Genomic DNA, 15,436 nt, shown 5'->3' on the forward strand with positions numbered 1-15,436 from the left:
CTCTTTTACCTAATAATATCTACAAAAATCAACTCAAGATATTTTTACCCAATAATATCCATGAAATTAGCTTAAAATATTTTTATCCAATAATATACACAAAATTAGCTTAAGATATTTTTATCCAATAATATCTACAGTTTTGAACAGACGTTTCGCCTGAAATTATGAAAAAGTGTTATTGCGCCATAAGACCTTAAATAACCCTCCGAGTCTAATGGCACAAACTATAATACATTTTGACGCTTCTAACTATCTCCAATAATCAAAAACACACTTCTGATACCATAGTAAATAATAACACTAACTATGTAGTTGGACAAAAACCTATATGATTAATGGATTCGTGAAAGCTTATAGAGTCTTCACGAGGTTCCTAAAGTCAATAGAAATTCTACAATTGAATTTCTAGCGGGCTGTTATAAATTAGTAGTTTCAAAACTTTTGATTCAAAAGATCATCTTGAAATTTAGAAATGCATAATACAATAGCTAATATTTCTTTTTTAATAGTACTGTAATTCTTTTGAGCAAGATTCCAGCATCCTGAATGGAATCGAATAATCTGTTCTTTTTCATCTGATAATTTTTGTTTCAAAATTCCTCCATAACCAAGAAAGAACTAGTGATTTATTAATCAATTTAAGATGTCCTAAATTACTTTGGTTTCCTAATATTATTTTGGTGTTGATGTTTTTTACTAGAATGAATGTTGTTTTAAAGTAAATTCCACTATTACATATATGTGCATTTGATAATTTATAATTTATATTTAATTTTGCTTCATTAACTTGAGATAATGTCTCTTTTGTTTTTTCAAAATATTTAGAGGGTATTATTCTTTCTTGTATGCAGTTTAGATCTTCACCTGTATCTAATAAAGCTATTACAGAAAAAGAGAATTCTTCATTAATGGAAATAATTATTTTACTATACCATTTTTAAAAATTCATTTTATTAAGTATGTTTATAAAATTATCCGATTCTTCTTTTGTAATTTTTACTGAGCTTTCTCCTTGTTCTTTTTTAGGAGTGTCATTATTTTTATCTATTTTTAATAGTATAATTTCTTGTAATAATTGTTCATTAGAAACTTCAAGTTTGGTGTTAGAAGCTTTCAAATTTCTAATTTCTTTCTTTATTTCATTAATTTCTTGATGTAAATCCTTTAAAGTAATATTTTGTTTTTCTGATTGAAATCTATTTACTATTTCTAGAAAATCATATGACGAGGGGGTTCAATTGAGTTCAAAAGTCTTGGGATTACTAAAAGTATCTTTTAATTTTTCTAAATATTCTTTTCTTTCTTGTGGATTATTAATTTTATCTATTAATTCTAATATAATATTTTCATGTGACGATAATACGTTAATAGTTTTATTACAGATACAATTATTTTTATCTAGACAATTACAAACATGAATTTTATCTTCTTCTGACTCGTTATCAGAAGATTGTTCTGAAAAACTTGATTCTTTTAATCGATAAATTTCATATTCTTCTGAAAAAATTTCATCTTCTTCACTTGATTGTATAAAGATATTTAGTAATTTTTCTTTTACTTCTTCAGGTATATCTAATTCATTAATTTCTTTTTTAACCTTACAATTTGATGCATAATGTCCAACATTTCCACATTTATAACATACAATTTGTTTTTTCTTTTTATTAAACTTTTTCATATTTTTTACTGGTTTCTTATATACGGGTTTTTCATTGGATTTTTTATAAGGTTTTTTATAATTTCTTTTCTTAGTTGGATAAGTTTTATAAATTCTTTTTTGTGTCTTGTAGAAGGAGCTAATAATGGAGAATAACCAAACTGTTCACAAAAGGTACCTAATTCTTTTGTAGCAAATTTCTTTTCTTTTTCCATTTACTTTTTTAATCTTATATCATTACACATAATCAGACCAGTTCTATTAATAGAAGATATTATATCTCCATATGTAAGATTAATAAAATCAATAGTACCATCTGATTTTACTAAAGATTCTCGTACCTTTTGGGCGAAGTAATATGGAAGTCCGGCTATGAACTTTTCCTTCCAGTATGGTTGTTGGCAATCATCTCTGATCATAACTTTAGTTAGAAAGACATCTTTATACCATATAAAATCAGATAATCTAGGACATCTTAAATTGATTAATAAATCACTAGCTATATACTATACATATACTTTATATATATATATATATATATATATTATACTATACATATACTTTATATGTATATACTATATGTATTATATACTATTTATTACTATATAGTACATACTATAGTTAATATATAGATACTATAGTATATTAACTATAGTATTGGATATATAAATAACTCTATATACTACTATATAATATAAACTATATATATTAACATATTAAATAGTATATAATATATATATTAATATTATTACAATAATATATAAAATAATATTATATAATTATTATATAAGTATACACTAGATATTATATAATATATAGTATATATAATATAATATATAATAACATACGTATATATATTATTATAGTATATAGTATATTGCATAATATTATACATTATATTAATATATTATATAATACATATAATATAATATATTACTATTTATTATGTAATAACTATAGTGTAAAAAACGTTCGAATGTTACAATTCAAACGTTCGGACGTATTGATTAACGTCCGAACGTATACGTTATACGTTCGCATGTTAATATAACGTCCGAACGTATAAGTTATACGTTCGCACGTATGATTCTCAGTCCGAACGTATAATACATAACGTTCGCATGTAGATGAAACGTTCGAATGTTAATTAATAAACGTTCGAACATTAACTGTATATAAAGTCAGGCCCGACGGTTTCCAGGCCATTTCTCGCACTAAAACTCTCACTCTCTCTTCCTCTCTGCCACGCACGCCGTCGCAACTATCGTCATACGCCACCGCAACCGTCACTAAAAGGTAATGTGCCCTCTCCCTCTTCTATTTGGTACCATTTTAATCAGTGGGTTTCAAAAATTCGAAACCCACTGTAGGCCGGTTATTGTTCGTTGCATTTCCGGCCACCATTCCCCGTAAATTGATAAAATAGGACCGTAGAAACATTCCCTACTATTAGTATATGCTTATTTTGGTTGTTTGTGGCTTCGAAACATGCGTTTCGAAGCTTTCGGTAATGGCTGAGTCGACTCAGCAATTCCGTGTCGTAACGTTTGGACGTCACGACACAAAGTCCGAACGTGTGACCTTCAGTATTCTTTATGTTCGCACGTTAAATTGTAACGTGCGAACGTATTTTTTTACGTGCAAACGTTTTTCTCCAACGCTTTAACAGAACGTTGGATAAAACGTTCGAATGTAAACCGTTCGTCTTCTTCGACTAGTAAGAACGTCCGAACGTATGACGGTTCAAACTCATTACGTCCGAACGTTTATATCATACGTTCGGATGTAATGAACTCATTCGTACGTTTTTATTGAACGTTTGAATGATACATTCGATAAAACGTCCAAACGTATCATCTTTGTAAATTCGCACGTGACAGTTTTAATTTTAACGTGCGAACGTACTTTCATTAACGTTCGAATGTTTCCTATTAAAATATTTTTATATCGTTTCTTTTTATTATTATTATTTTAGTTATTGAAAAAGTGAAATTATTTAAAAATTTTACTGCCAAAATTATGTAAATTTATAAGGATGATATTTTAATTTTCTGTATAATCCATATATATCATAATACGTATGTATCTGTGATTCTAATAATTTTTTTTAAATATTATAAATTATATATTTTTTTTAATTTTTAGGATATGGCTCAGTATATGACGACAAGGAAGCGAGGGAGGGATGGAGGCAATCCGGACATCTTGAGGATTTATGTGAACATTAAGAACAAATCATTTAGAGTTAGAATAATTGATAACTCATGATGGATAGAAGAGTTATGACAATCATAAGAGAGAAAGTCTCAAGTTTAAGTTATTAACTGGTCAGTTATCGAAGTACCACCTAGGAAGAGGACTGATTGTTGCGATTATAAAGAAGTAAGTTAGTCCTAGACCAGTAGAACTCCTTGAGATTTTTATTAACTTGAAGATTATTGAGAGTTTGGATATGCATGATTAAATGCATATTGATATGAGTCATTGGATCATGTCATATATATGAAAATTCTGAAAGAAATAAAATGGAGCACATAAAACATCTACCAGAAGATAGAAATACAAATATGAATATTTGTGAAGTATTATTTTATTATCATAAAACAAAATTACAGAAATTTGAGGCTCTTTGCCTCAATCTTTAAACGCTCTTACTCTTCAAAAATTTTCCTATCTAAAGGAGTAGCCACTCGAAAAGAAGAGTTAAGCAAAGATTTTAAATCTCTGTTCTCTCGCTTTAGTACTTCTATCTTCAGGTTGGATTCCGTAAGAAGCCTTTGAAGGATAGAAATATTCTCGTGGAGTTTGTCAACCCCACCAGTCCTGGATTGCAGTCGCTGAGAATATGCGACAATGACTGATGAGTATCGAGTACCGAGACTCACAAACTCGTAGATAAGTTCATTATCTGACTTATTAGTCAGATCATTATTGGATTGCATTATAGCACCTACGAAAGAAGCATAAACAACTGGTGAACGAGGTGCAGAATACCTCATGTTTTGGTAATAAGAAGATTGCTGAGCCATTGCAAAGTGAGTAAGGAGAAAGAGATTGCAGAGTAAGAATGCAGACTAATTTCAGAAAAGTGAAGAAGATGAGACGCAAAAGAAGATGAACTGAATAATTCTTTTATAGAAAAAATTATGACGAATCATCTCTAGTGAAACATTTCTCTACAAGAGACAAGAGCAATGTAATATCATAGCTGCGGCGCCTGACAACTACAGAAGAGCAAAGTAGTGTCGTAGCTATGCGGCGCCTGACAGCTACAGAAGACCTATAAAAATCATGCGGATCAGAGTTGTCTGGTCTAAAACAGAGGACCACCGATTTAAAAATAAAAAATAAAAAATTATCCGCTGCAAATATTGCATATTGTTAGATGCATGTTAGGAATATTGCATCTTATATGTCATGAACGGGGGCAGGTAACCTTGTGTTGCATGTCTCGACGCTTCAAATATCCGTCCGATCCCAAACGGAATTTGGGGGCGTCACAGGGAAGAATTCTCTACTAACTTTGGTATTTACAAGAACACTTAAAGTATATCGCCTATGTTTTTCTAAAAAAGAGTTTCGGAAGATTATTTACATGAAATTTTAGGTTTGGAGAGTGTGTCGATACAACTTGGCCAACCTTGTGGCAAGAAGTATAATATAATTGTTAGTTAAAGTAAGAGAGTTTAAAAAAAAATGGCATAATCTTAAAGGTAGATATATACGGGATAGACAGCAGGTTGGTAAGCAACATCTATTTCTTAACTTGTTATTTCTTACTTACTTCGATTTCGAGGACGAAATCTTTTTTTTAGGAGGGGAGATTGTAACAGCCCGCTAGAAATTCAATTATGAAATTTCTATTGACTTTAGGAACCTCGTGAAGACTGTATAAGCTTTCACGAATCCATTAATCATATAGGTTTTTGTCTAACTACATAGTTAGTGTTATTATTTACTATGGTATTAGAAGTGTGTTTTTGATTATTAGAGATAGTTAGAAGTGTCAAAATGTATTATGATTTGTGCCATTTGACTCGGAGGGTTATTTAAGGTCTTATGGTGCAACAACACTTTTTTATAATTTCGGACGAAACGTCTGTTCAAAACTGTAGATATTATTGGATAAAAATATCTTAAGCTAATTTTGTGTATATTATTAGATAAAAATATTTTAAGCTAATTTCGTGGATATTATTGGGTAAAAATATCTTGAGTTGATTTTTGTAGATATTATTAGGAAAGAGAGTCCTACACTCTACTCTCACTCCGGGTAAGAGAGTCCTACACTTAACTCTCACTTCGGGTAAGAGAGTCCTACACTTAACTCTCACTCCAGCCTCATCTCTTCCATATCTCATCCATAAGTATTTCCAGCCACCCCTCCCCACGAAATTATCTTCATTTACACTTTCCATTAAAAGAATATCAAACACTCTCTCTCGGACAGCTTTTAGGAGTTCTTTTGCACGCCCATTTCGAAACTTTTTAAAGTGTTTTATCATAAAGTCTCCTTCATATAAGTTGTTCATTTTTTAGTCTAGTTTACGGTGGATAACTTATTTGTCCCATTTAAAAATTATTTGGTCAGTCAAATATTATGTAAACTATAGAAAGGTCATTCTGGGAGATAAACTGGAGAATATGTTATAGTTTGGAGTTTTTGACCAAGCTAATGGATAGATATGGGTCCGAAACTTTTATAAAGTATTGTTAACATGTGTATATGATTATTGGTTGAGGATTTTTGCATGATTAAAGGTTTTGATGAAAGATTTTCTTAGATTTAGAAACTTAGAAACTGGAAGAGGAAAAACAGTTTCTGTTTTGAGAAAGTTTAACTCTTTGGTGGTCTAAACCTATTCCAATGACTTTGATAATTTTATTGGAGGATCCTAAGTATCTTATATACATGTTATATTATTATTTTTAAGATATTTGATGTTAGTTTCAAAGATATGAAATTTTATGCAAAGAGATATTCAAATAAGCCAAAGTGTGGATGTTCTTGGCTAAATTTATGTTTTGGTTAATTTTTAACCATGTGATCTTGAATTAGAAGCTTATATATATATTTTAGGACATCTTTTTAAACCATGTGATGGTTTAGTTTGAAGATCACATATTTATAAGTCATAGATCAAAAAGTTGATCAAAACAAGTTGGAAATAAAAATCAATGGAAATAGCATATGGGAATTTCGGCCCTATGGAGTTTTAATAGTTGTGATTAGTTTTAAATTTTTCTAAATTGATATTTGAGTTGAGGATAAAATTTACATGATGCATGTAAATTTTGGTGACTTTTGGAATTAGTATGCAAAATCCTTAAGTTATGGGTAAAACGGTCATTTTCCTACATGTAGAGAGTAAAATAAAAATTTTACTCTTTAAGTTAGTATTTTCCATATTTCAAGTTATTAGTGATTTAGTGCTAACTTTTAGAATCACTAATTACAATTCCTCGTGATCGCGCTTAAGGTCTTATAAGAAACGCGGAAATCGAGGTAAGTTAGCTTTTAACTTATTAATAGTCTACTGTGTATGTGTGCTAAGTAAAGGAACTACAGTGTATGTATGTGTGTTATAATATATGTCATACCATGTCAAGTCATCACGTAATTGTTTGTTATACAGAATTTATTCTGTCATCAGTTTTTATCTGTTACATAATATATTCTGTCATGTATTGCTGTACATTACAAGTACATCATGCTAAATATGTCATCTATTACATGTATGTCAAGTCATGTAAAATTCACTGTTGCAAGTATGTCATGTTAAATATGTTGTCTATTATATGTTATGCCATGTTACGAAATATTTCTATCTCAAGTTGGTCATGTATTTCAAGTTATGTTCAAGTCACGTTATGTTACGTCAGGGCTTCAGTCCTTTCGTATTCCAGTCACGTTTCATCTTGATTACTTATGTATGTGGTCACAGCAATTGTGATGCATACACTATGTGAGACACATCAATTGTGACACGTAGAATACATGGGGCCACAACAACTGTGGAGTATGTATTTAAGCAGTTAAAGAATAAGTTTCCGTAGAATACATGGGTCCACAACAACTGTGGAGTATGTATTTACACGTATAATACATGGGGCCACAACAACTGTGGAGTATGTATTTTTCATGTTAAGTCAAGTTTGTGTAGAATACATGGGACCACAATAACTGTGGAGTATGTATTTACACGTAGAATACATGGGGCCACAACAACTGTGGATTATGTATTTTTCATGTTAATTCAAGTTTCAGAACAAGTTCATGATAAGTTAAGTTTCATATCATGTTCATGTTAATTTAAGTTTCAGAGCAAGTTCATGCTAAGTCAAGTTTCAGATCCAGTTCATGTCCAGTCAAGTTCAGTTCATGTTTCAATTTAAGTTATATCAATTATGTTATGTTGTACGCCAAGTTATGCTTTAATTACTTATGAATTTGATTATACATTTATGCTTTTACTGTCATCCATACATCATTAGCTTGTGTGGAAGTTTTTTTGTTAACTTACTGAAATTTGTAATCAAATCTCACTTTGGTAGTCCCAACTACCATTCCCCTCCCGAATAGTAGATCTTGTTATAGGACCTGAAGGAGAATCATGAGCTGATCAACTAGACATAGTTGACTAAGCGACGGTGTGACATCAATGTTAATATAGTAATTAACGTAAATTACTACTTGTACGATTGAGTTGCATCTCTAGTACTTTTTGGATCATAACCATTTTGGACTAGTGTTGTAATCTTAGTTATTCAATGGGTTTCTATGTATAAAGTATGTTTTAAGTATTTGAGATATTTTCAATTTGGTGCATAGTATTGCTAAAGAAAAAAAAATTATCCTCTGTGAATATTGCATATTGTTAGATGCATGTTAGGAACATTACATCTTATATGTCATGAACGGGAGCAGGTAACCTTGTGTTGCATGTCTCGATGCTTCAAATGTCCGTCCAATCCCAAACAGAATTTGGGGGCGTCACAGATTTACCCCTCAATGGTTTGAGAGTTTTACATTGGGATGGCCACCATGCCTAACGATGCATCATCCCATACTCTCCATGTACGCGGTGTACAGTTTCAGTTCTCGGCGGATGCTATCGCCGACTTACTCCAGATTCCACGTATACTACCTGAGTCGACATCTGCTCAGGCTGGTGACACAACAACTGCATTTTCCCCGAGCATATTCTAGGCAGATCCAGCCGCTTCTGCTTCATCTTTGGGCCCTATTGAGTTTATGCCCAGTCATGAAGAAGATCGACCCGAGGGCGATCCTATTGCTGCTGAGGTTGGTGATGATGAGCGGGATCAAGATTTCTACATCCTCACTGGCACGAACCGCACGAAGCTCGATAGGCCGAACTCCTTCAGCCAGAATCAGCTGCTGCCTTTCTTTCGCATGTTGCACATTTTTGTTGCAACAAATGTAGACCCAGTGGCACATAAGAGCACATTCAGTCAGGCTCGTGCACAGTTCCTGATTTGCTTGGCACGTGATGAGCCCATTGACTTGCCTCTTGTTATATTTGAGCAGATCCGTTACGAGGCCAGCATCGTTACCACGGATAATCTCCCGTACGGAGTCATCATCAGCCGCTTATTACTAGCCCGGGGAGTGCCACTCCAGGCGGAGGAGATGATGATAAACCAGATGAGCCCCATCGACATGACCACACACCGCCGGAGCATTGGACAGGGGAGAGGCTTAGCTCGGCGTCAGTCTGGTCCTACGCCAAATCTTGTTCCCCCGACTGAGTTTGGGGCCGATGTTGCTCGCCCGTCGGCGAGTACTAGTCAGCAGCCGGGAGTTACATCTGCTGGGGATGTACGACCTGCTTGGGTTGATGCAGTGATGATAGATATGAAGGCGCATATAGACCGAAAGATCGATAGATAGATTGCGCATATAGATCAGGCTGTTGCACATCTTACACATCATGTAGATGTGCTAAACAATAAGGTTGAGACATTAACTGAGGAGTTTCGATCTTTTGTAAACCAGCAGTTCTGAAAGTGATTTGTAAAAATTTATCATATTTTATTTTTTATTTTCGACATATGTAATGGACACAAATATTTAATGTATGTATTGTGTAGCTTAATTTCTACTCTTAATTTTTTTTTAATATAACATTACTCAACCTTACTATTAAAAAAATATATATTATGGTTAATTTATGCAAATTAACATATAACGTTCGAACCTTATCACTTTAATGTTCGCACGTAATTAGCTAAAACGTTCGAACGTTCGTGCTAAAATTTTTACGTTCGCATGTCAATATACATAACATTTGAACGTTATTGTGACGTGCGAACGTATAATGTGAAACGTCCGAACGTTTTAAAATTCTTGCCTAACATTTAGTGACAGTTCTCACAAACCGTCACAGTAAATACGTTTTAGTCACAGTTTGGAAACCGCCACTATTTATAATCTATCACTAAAAGCCATATTTGTTGTATTGTAGGCCATATAAATTAGTAATAAAAATAATATTTTAATTTTATAATATTTTTAACCAATTTTTTCTTATTTTTCAAAATCTTATAAAATAAATTAACTTAAATCATTTTATTACTATTTACAAATTATTTAACTACTATTTACAGATCATATCATTTTATCTCATTTTACAAATGATGCCAGTAAGTGGATGATAATGAAGCAAAATCATATTTGGGAGTCTTTGTTTGTATCCTTAAAGCATTCTCATTGACTTGCCTATAAATTTTCCTATAATTTCGCTAAAACTCATGCTTCTTAAAATTTTCTCTTAAATTTTATTCATCTTTCAAAAACCTCTTACATCTCACTTCATATTCTTTTTCTATTATATTAAAATAATCTTTTTCTATTACTTTTTATTATTATTTCTACTATTTTATTCAAATATCTTTAACTACTCCTTATAAAATATATATAAAAAGTGATTTAGGGGATGAACACTAGCTCTTTAAATATAGGAAATTACTGTTCACATCCTAAACATTTTTTTTTTTTAAATAAAGAACTGGATAGAGAGATAGCTTTGCCAAATAGTTAAGTTTATTTTCTAAAATTTAGAAATTTTGAGAGTTTAGAGAACTTGATGGAAATGCTGTAGAGAGTTTCTTTTCATATATAGGAATGGCTAAGGGAAGCATATATATACATTATTGTGCTATTACTCAAGTGAATAACTCAAGTAAAAGGACTTAACGTTGAGACGCATTTTAATTTATTCGCAACAACAAATCATAAGGGCACCATAAAGCACTGATGATGTACACTGCACATCATTAGCTCTCAATTATTGGAACCAACGGTTTATATTTGCGTTCCAGGTGTGGTACTTGAGCTAGAATTTTGGTGGTGTTGATGGCCGGCTGGCCTGGCTCGGCCCCAGCCGGCGGCATGGCAATCGACCGACCAAGCCCCAGCTATTCCCAGCAATGGATCAGATCCCGCAGCCTGGGCACATGCAACTTTTAGATCACTAAGATCATGAGCCATTCTTTTATGAAAAAAGTTCTCACATCCCCATCAAGATTTATGCCACATCATTTTAAACAAAAGAACGACGCTCCAAAATGCCTCGTCTGCGCATGTCTGTACTGCTGGTTTTCTTTTGTCATATTCCACGTCTCTTCCAATGTTCAATGAACCAAGTCCACTAGCGAATTGCACGATCGCATGGCATAAGAAAGTCGGAAAGGGGAAAAAAAACAGAGCGGCTTTTACTCAAAAGGCTCGATCCTCGATGTGAAGTCATTCTTTCTAGTTGTACCCGCCATGCATATATATATATTTAGGGACAACGCATTAACATCTCACAGCAAGTTCTCAAAATTGAAGCCTTTTTTTTTTTTTTTAAATTTTTTTGGTGGATTCCCAGACAAAAGTAAAGCAATTAAGAAGGATTCCATGCATATTAATTATTATCTCTGGAGAAACCCAAACCCTCAAATCTTGACCGCGAAACTCCCAGTAAAATCCATGTACATTCCTTTAAAAACAAAAACAAAGAGGTAGGACAAAGGGGTAGGGGCCAGAAGAATAAAAGAAGGAATAATAAGATCACAATTTTTTCTGTAATTTCTATCCATCTCTACATATACCCAAAACCTTCCATGAAAAAGATGGAAAAAAGCTAACCAAATGGAGAGAACTAGTCGTCCCTGGATAAAAAAAAGGCCATGTTAACAGCGATAATGATCATGATCAGCGTTTTTTGTACAATGGGGAAGTGGGTTCTAAAAGAAGAGCACCACCAGCAGGCAAGAAGATTGCATACCAGTAATGTGGGGGCATTCATCTATGGTCTCCACCTATAAAAGTCAGTGAACAGAACAAAATTACTTTAAACTAGCAAACGGTTTCTCCTCTACTCTTCCTTCAGCATATGCGAGGGAACAATGTCTTGAAGAAGTCCCTTGTCTGTAAGCAAAGCAGAACGCGGGGTGCAAAACCGAATGTCACGACGTAAACCAGGATTATTTGTTAAACCAAGATGAGTACCATAAGTAGAAGGCGACAAGCTGGTGTTCATGATGAAGGACTGTTGGCGCTGTTGTTGATACTGAGAAAGGTTACTGATTCTTGACATTGGCATAGCAAAGTTGGTAGCACATCCGACAGAGATCCCCGCCCCCGGTGGAGCTCCGGTGAGGCTTTGGCGAGGTATGACCGGACTTGGATGGGTGTGTTGCCCTTCATAGGTAGTAACAACAGTGCTTGGATCTGTGAAAGATCGCTCCACACGTTTCTTTACATTACATGAAGCAGTAGTGCAACGATAGTAACTCCTAAATCCACGAAAGATCAATGAGAAAAACGCGAACAAATAAAATCAAATATATTGGTCTAAATCTTAGCTACCGATTTGACAAAGAAAAGTGCCAGAAAAGGAGGAGGCAAATTAGGCTAAAGGTTAGGCTAAAGGCATTAGCATTGAAGTTAACACTCCATATACCTAGGAAAGGGGCTGTTCTTCACAGCTTTTTGACCGTACTTTCTCCATCTGTACCCATCTTCCAGTTGATCAACCTCGCTCTTTGTCACGAACGCAAATCTCGGCTCTCTCTGTCTCTTCTGGTTTGTCTTCTTGGGTTTCAACCTAAATCCCGCGAACACAAAAAACCAAACCCAAAAGTCCATCCATTTCAAATCACTTACGTATAATAAAAACCCCTTGTTTTCTTCCATTATAAATTCACAAGATATTTTAACATAAAACCCCAGAAAACAAATAAAAATGACAATACCAAAAAAATAATTATTTTTATTCTCAACACGTACGTGTTTCTTATAAACGAAAAATCAAAAGTGAGAAAAGTGAGGAAAAAAACTAGCTCACTGTTTCTTGGTCTTTTCTTGTTGTTCTTCCTGGTCTACAGCTTTAGTCTGTTCATCATTTACTGCCTCACTCGATGCAGACGAAATCGAGGAAGAGTTAGGGGTGGCAGGCTGATTCAAGACCTCAGAACCCTCTTTCACGGTAGTAACTGGAAGCGGAGCCGAGGATGCCATAGATGGTGCCTGTGGCAAATCAAACAGAGAAGGACTATAGTCCTGAATACCCAGCAACTCCATAAACCCTAAAGAGCTCTTTTCACCTTCAGAGAAATCAAATATGCCTGAAAATGGGAAACCTTCAGGGATATGTTCAGCAAATACCGAAGATCCAAGGGTCTCCTCCATCTTTATCACCTCCTTCTTCTGCATAGCTCACTCAAAAGTGGAATTCCTTCTTCCAAAACAAAGAGAGAGAAAGTGACGCTTCTATGAGACTAGGAGAGAGAGAGAGAGAGGGACAGAGATAGAGGAGGCCGGTAGTGTAGGGTAGGGTAGGGTTGATCTGGTTTATAAGATTAGAGAGGAAGAGAGAGAGAGAGAGAGAGAGAGAGAGAGAGAGAGGTGTTGGGTAGGAGGTGAGTAAGAGAGTGAGATATGTGGGTATAGAGGAGGATGGTGGGGATATTGCAATTTTACAAAGGTTGGCAAATTGGCAACAAAGATTAACCGGCAATTGTAGGTGAAACGTTTGTACGGTCTTACACATGGCCGGTGACCATTCAATGCATGGTCCGACAAAGTGGTCGACGCTTTCAGACGCAGTGTTTGACCGGTGAACCTAGTTTCGGCGGTGTGAACGGGTTCAGCTACACGTAGAAAAGCCTATCTACTCTGTGTGTGTATATATATATATATATACGCCTGATCTAGCTCGCCCGCTCGCTCCTGTGCATGTGAACCCAGAACTGAAATGAATCGCCATCAAAGATAATATATATGCTTTCTTCTTTATTTTAGAGTTATTTTTGGTTTTTCTCTCTTTCATTTTTTCTCCTGTTTCGTTTGTATTTTTCCTAATATTTTTTTCTGTCTTTTTTAATAATTTCTGTTTCGTGTGAATATGACCTTAATTGATCAGTAGAGAATGGCCCAGATAATCTTCGAATATCTCTGATAGAACAAACCAGAGAGAGAGAGAGAGAGAGAGAGAGAGAGAGAGAATTTCATTGGGAAATTAGTATAGAGTTTGAACGATGAGATCATATATACAGTTCATAAGCACATTAATGCCACATATATAGCATAGAATATATATATTAGAATATATGCCTGCCATTATATTATTCTTTATGAATGATTTAAATTGTCATTAGTTTAAGGGCAAAGTGGTGTGCCAAATTGAGCAAGCAAGCACATAGGATTAGGGGCGGCGACCCCTATAGTCGTTTAAAAGGAATAAAATTTCTAGCTCGATCAGAATCGCATGCAGTAGCACTGTTTGTAATTAAGTTTCTAAAGAACCTTAATATTAGGGTTGGAATGGACAAAGAATTATTATAAGGTCTGAAACGGGCTGATGATCATCATGCATGATGAGTAAATTGATGCATGCATGTGCATGCCTTTTGATCTTTTGCAAATTCTCATGATCTTGTCAAGCTAGCTGGAAATGCTTGTATATACATGGTGCATAAGGTTGTATGTGTACGTGTGCAGGTGTGAAAACACAATGATCTCTTGCTGACATCATTTTCGTGTAAACCTATCCCACCTTGCATGCTCCAATAATTTTCTTTGCCACTTCTAGTGCTAAGTATTTAACCAGCTTATTCCTCTTTCAGAACTACTACATTTTGAGTAAATATCATGCATCATGCATATAATTACTCTCCAACATGTGTCCTTGCCCATATATATGTTGAGATCATATTTTCAAGATTTCTTGGCTTGTAACCAAATAATCTCCTCTTTTTCTTTAGCTAAAATCTATTTATAAGTTTGTTTATTAAGCTAGTATTTTATTTTATTTTTAATCTTGGTACGTCTAGATCACTCTAGACATGTTACCTAATTAAGTACAATAAATCTCACATGAATAAGTCAATATAATTCGGTCATGTGTATATACTAATCAATAAAGAAAAATACTTTAGTTATAAATAAATTACACAAAAATAAACTTACAAATTAATATGGCTTGATGTGATATGTTAGATTGTAAAATTATTTTTATTATAAAATAAATATAATAAATTCAATAAAATCATATTAATTTTTGAGTTTATTTTATATAATATTTTTATATCTGTAACAGTATCTCATCAACAAATGCACGGAAGAGAACATCAAATCACAGCAAGACATATTTACTTTATTTTATTTCAAGTTATTAGAAGAAAGAGACAAGTAGTGGATGACATCTTCCATTGAATACATATATAATTTATTTATAATATAATTGTACAGTCCAACTTATATAC

The 15,436-nt window shown here is 33.6% G+C and overlaps 1 protein-coding gene across 2 annotated transcripts; it reads right to left on the reverse strand.

The window, feature by feature from the left end:
• Window positions 1-11,718: 11,718 nt before the first annotated feature.
• Window positions 11,719-13,817, reverse strand: LOC122274735 (WRKY transcription factor 23-like). Of its 2 annotated transcripts, XR_006228323.1 has the most exons (4): window positions 13,018-13,817; window positions 12,634-12,777; window positions 11,956-12,466; window positions 11,719-11,839 (listed from the first exon to the last, which is right to left on the reverse strand). XR_006228323.1 is itself a non-coding variant. In XM_043083744.1 (3 exons), the coding sequence occupies exons 1-3, from the start codon at window positions 13,383-13,385 to the stop codon at window positions 12,046-12,048; spliced, it is 933 nt and encodes a 310-aa protein (XP_042939678.1). In that variant the 5' UTR covers window positions 13,386-13,816; the 3' UTR covers window positions 11,719-12,045. The 2 variants fall into 2 exon arrangements, 1 of the variants encoding a protein (XP_042939678.1); XM_043083744.1 differs by having other exon boundaries at window positions 11,719-12,466; window positions 13,018-13,816.
• Between the last annotated feature and the right edge of the window lie 1,619 nt (window positions 13,818-15,436).

This window comes from Carya illinoinensis, chromosome 8 (assembly GCF_018687715.1).
Source record: "Carya illinoinensis cultivar Pawnee chromosome 8, C.illinoinensisPawnee_v1, whole genome shotgun sequence".
Taxonomy (NCBI): Eukaryota; Viridiplantae; Streptophyta; class Magnoliopsida; order Fagales; family Juglandaceae; genus Carya; species Carya illinoinensis.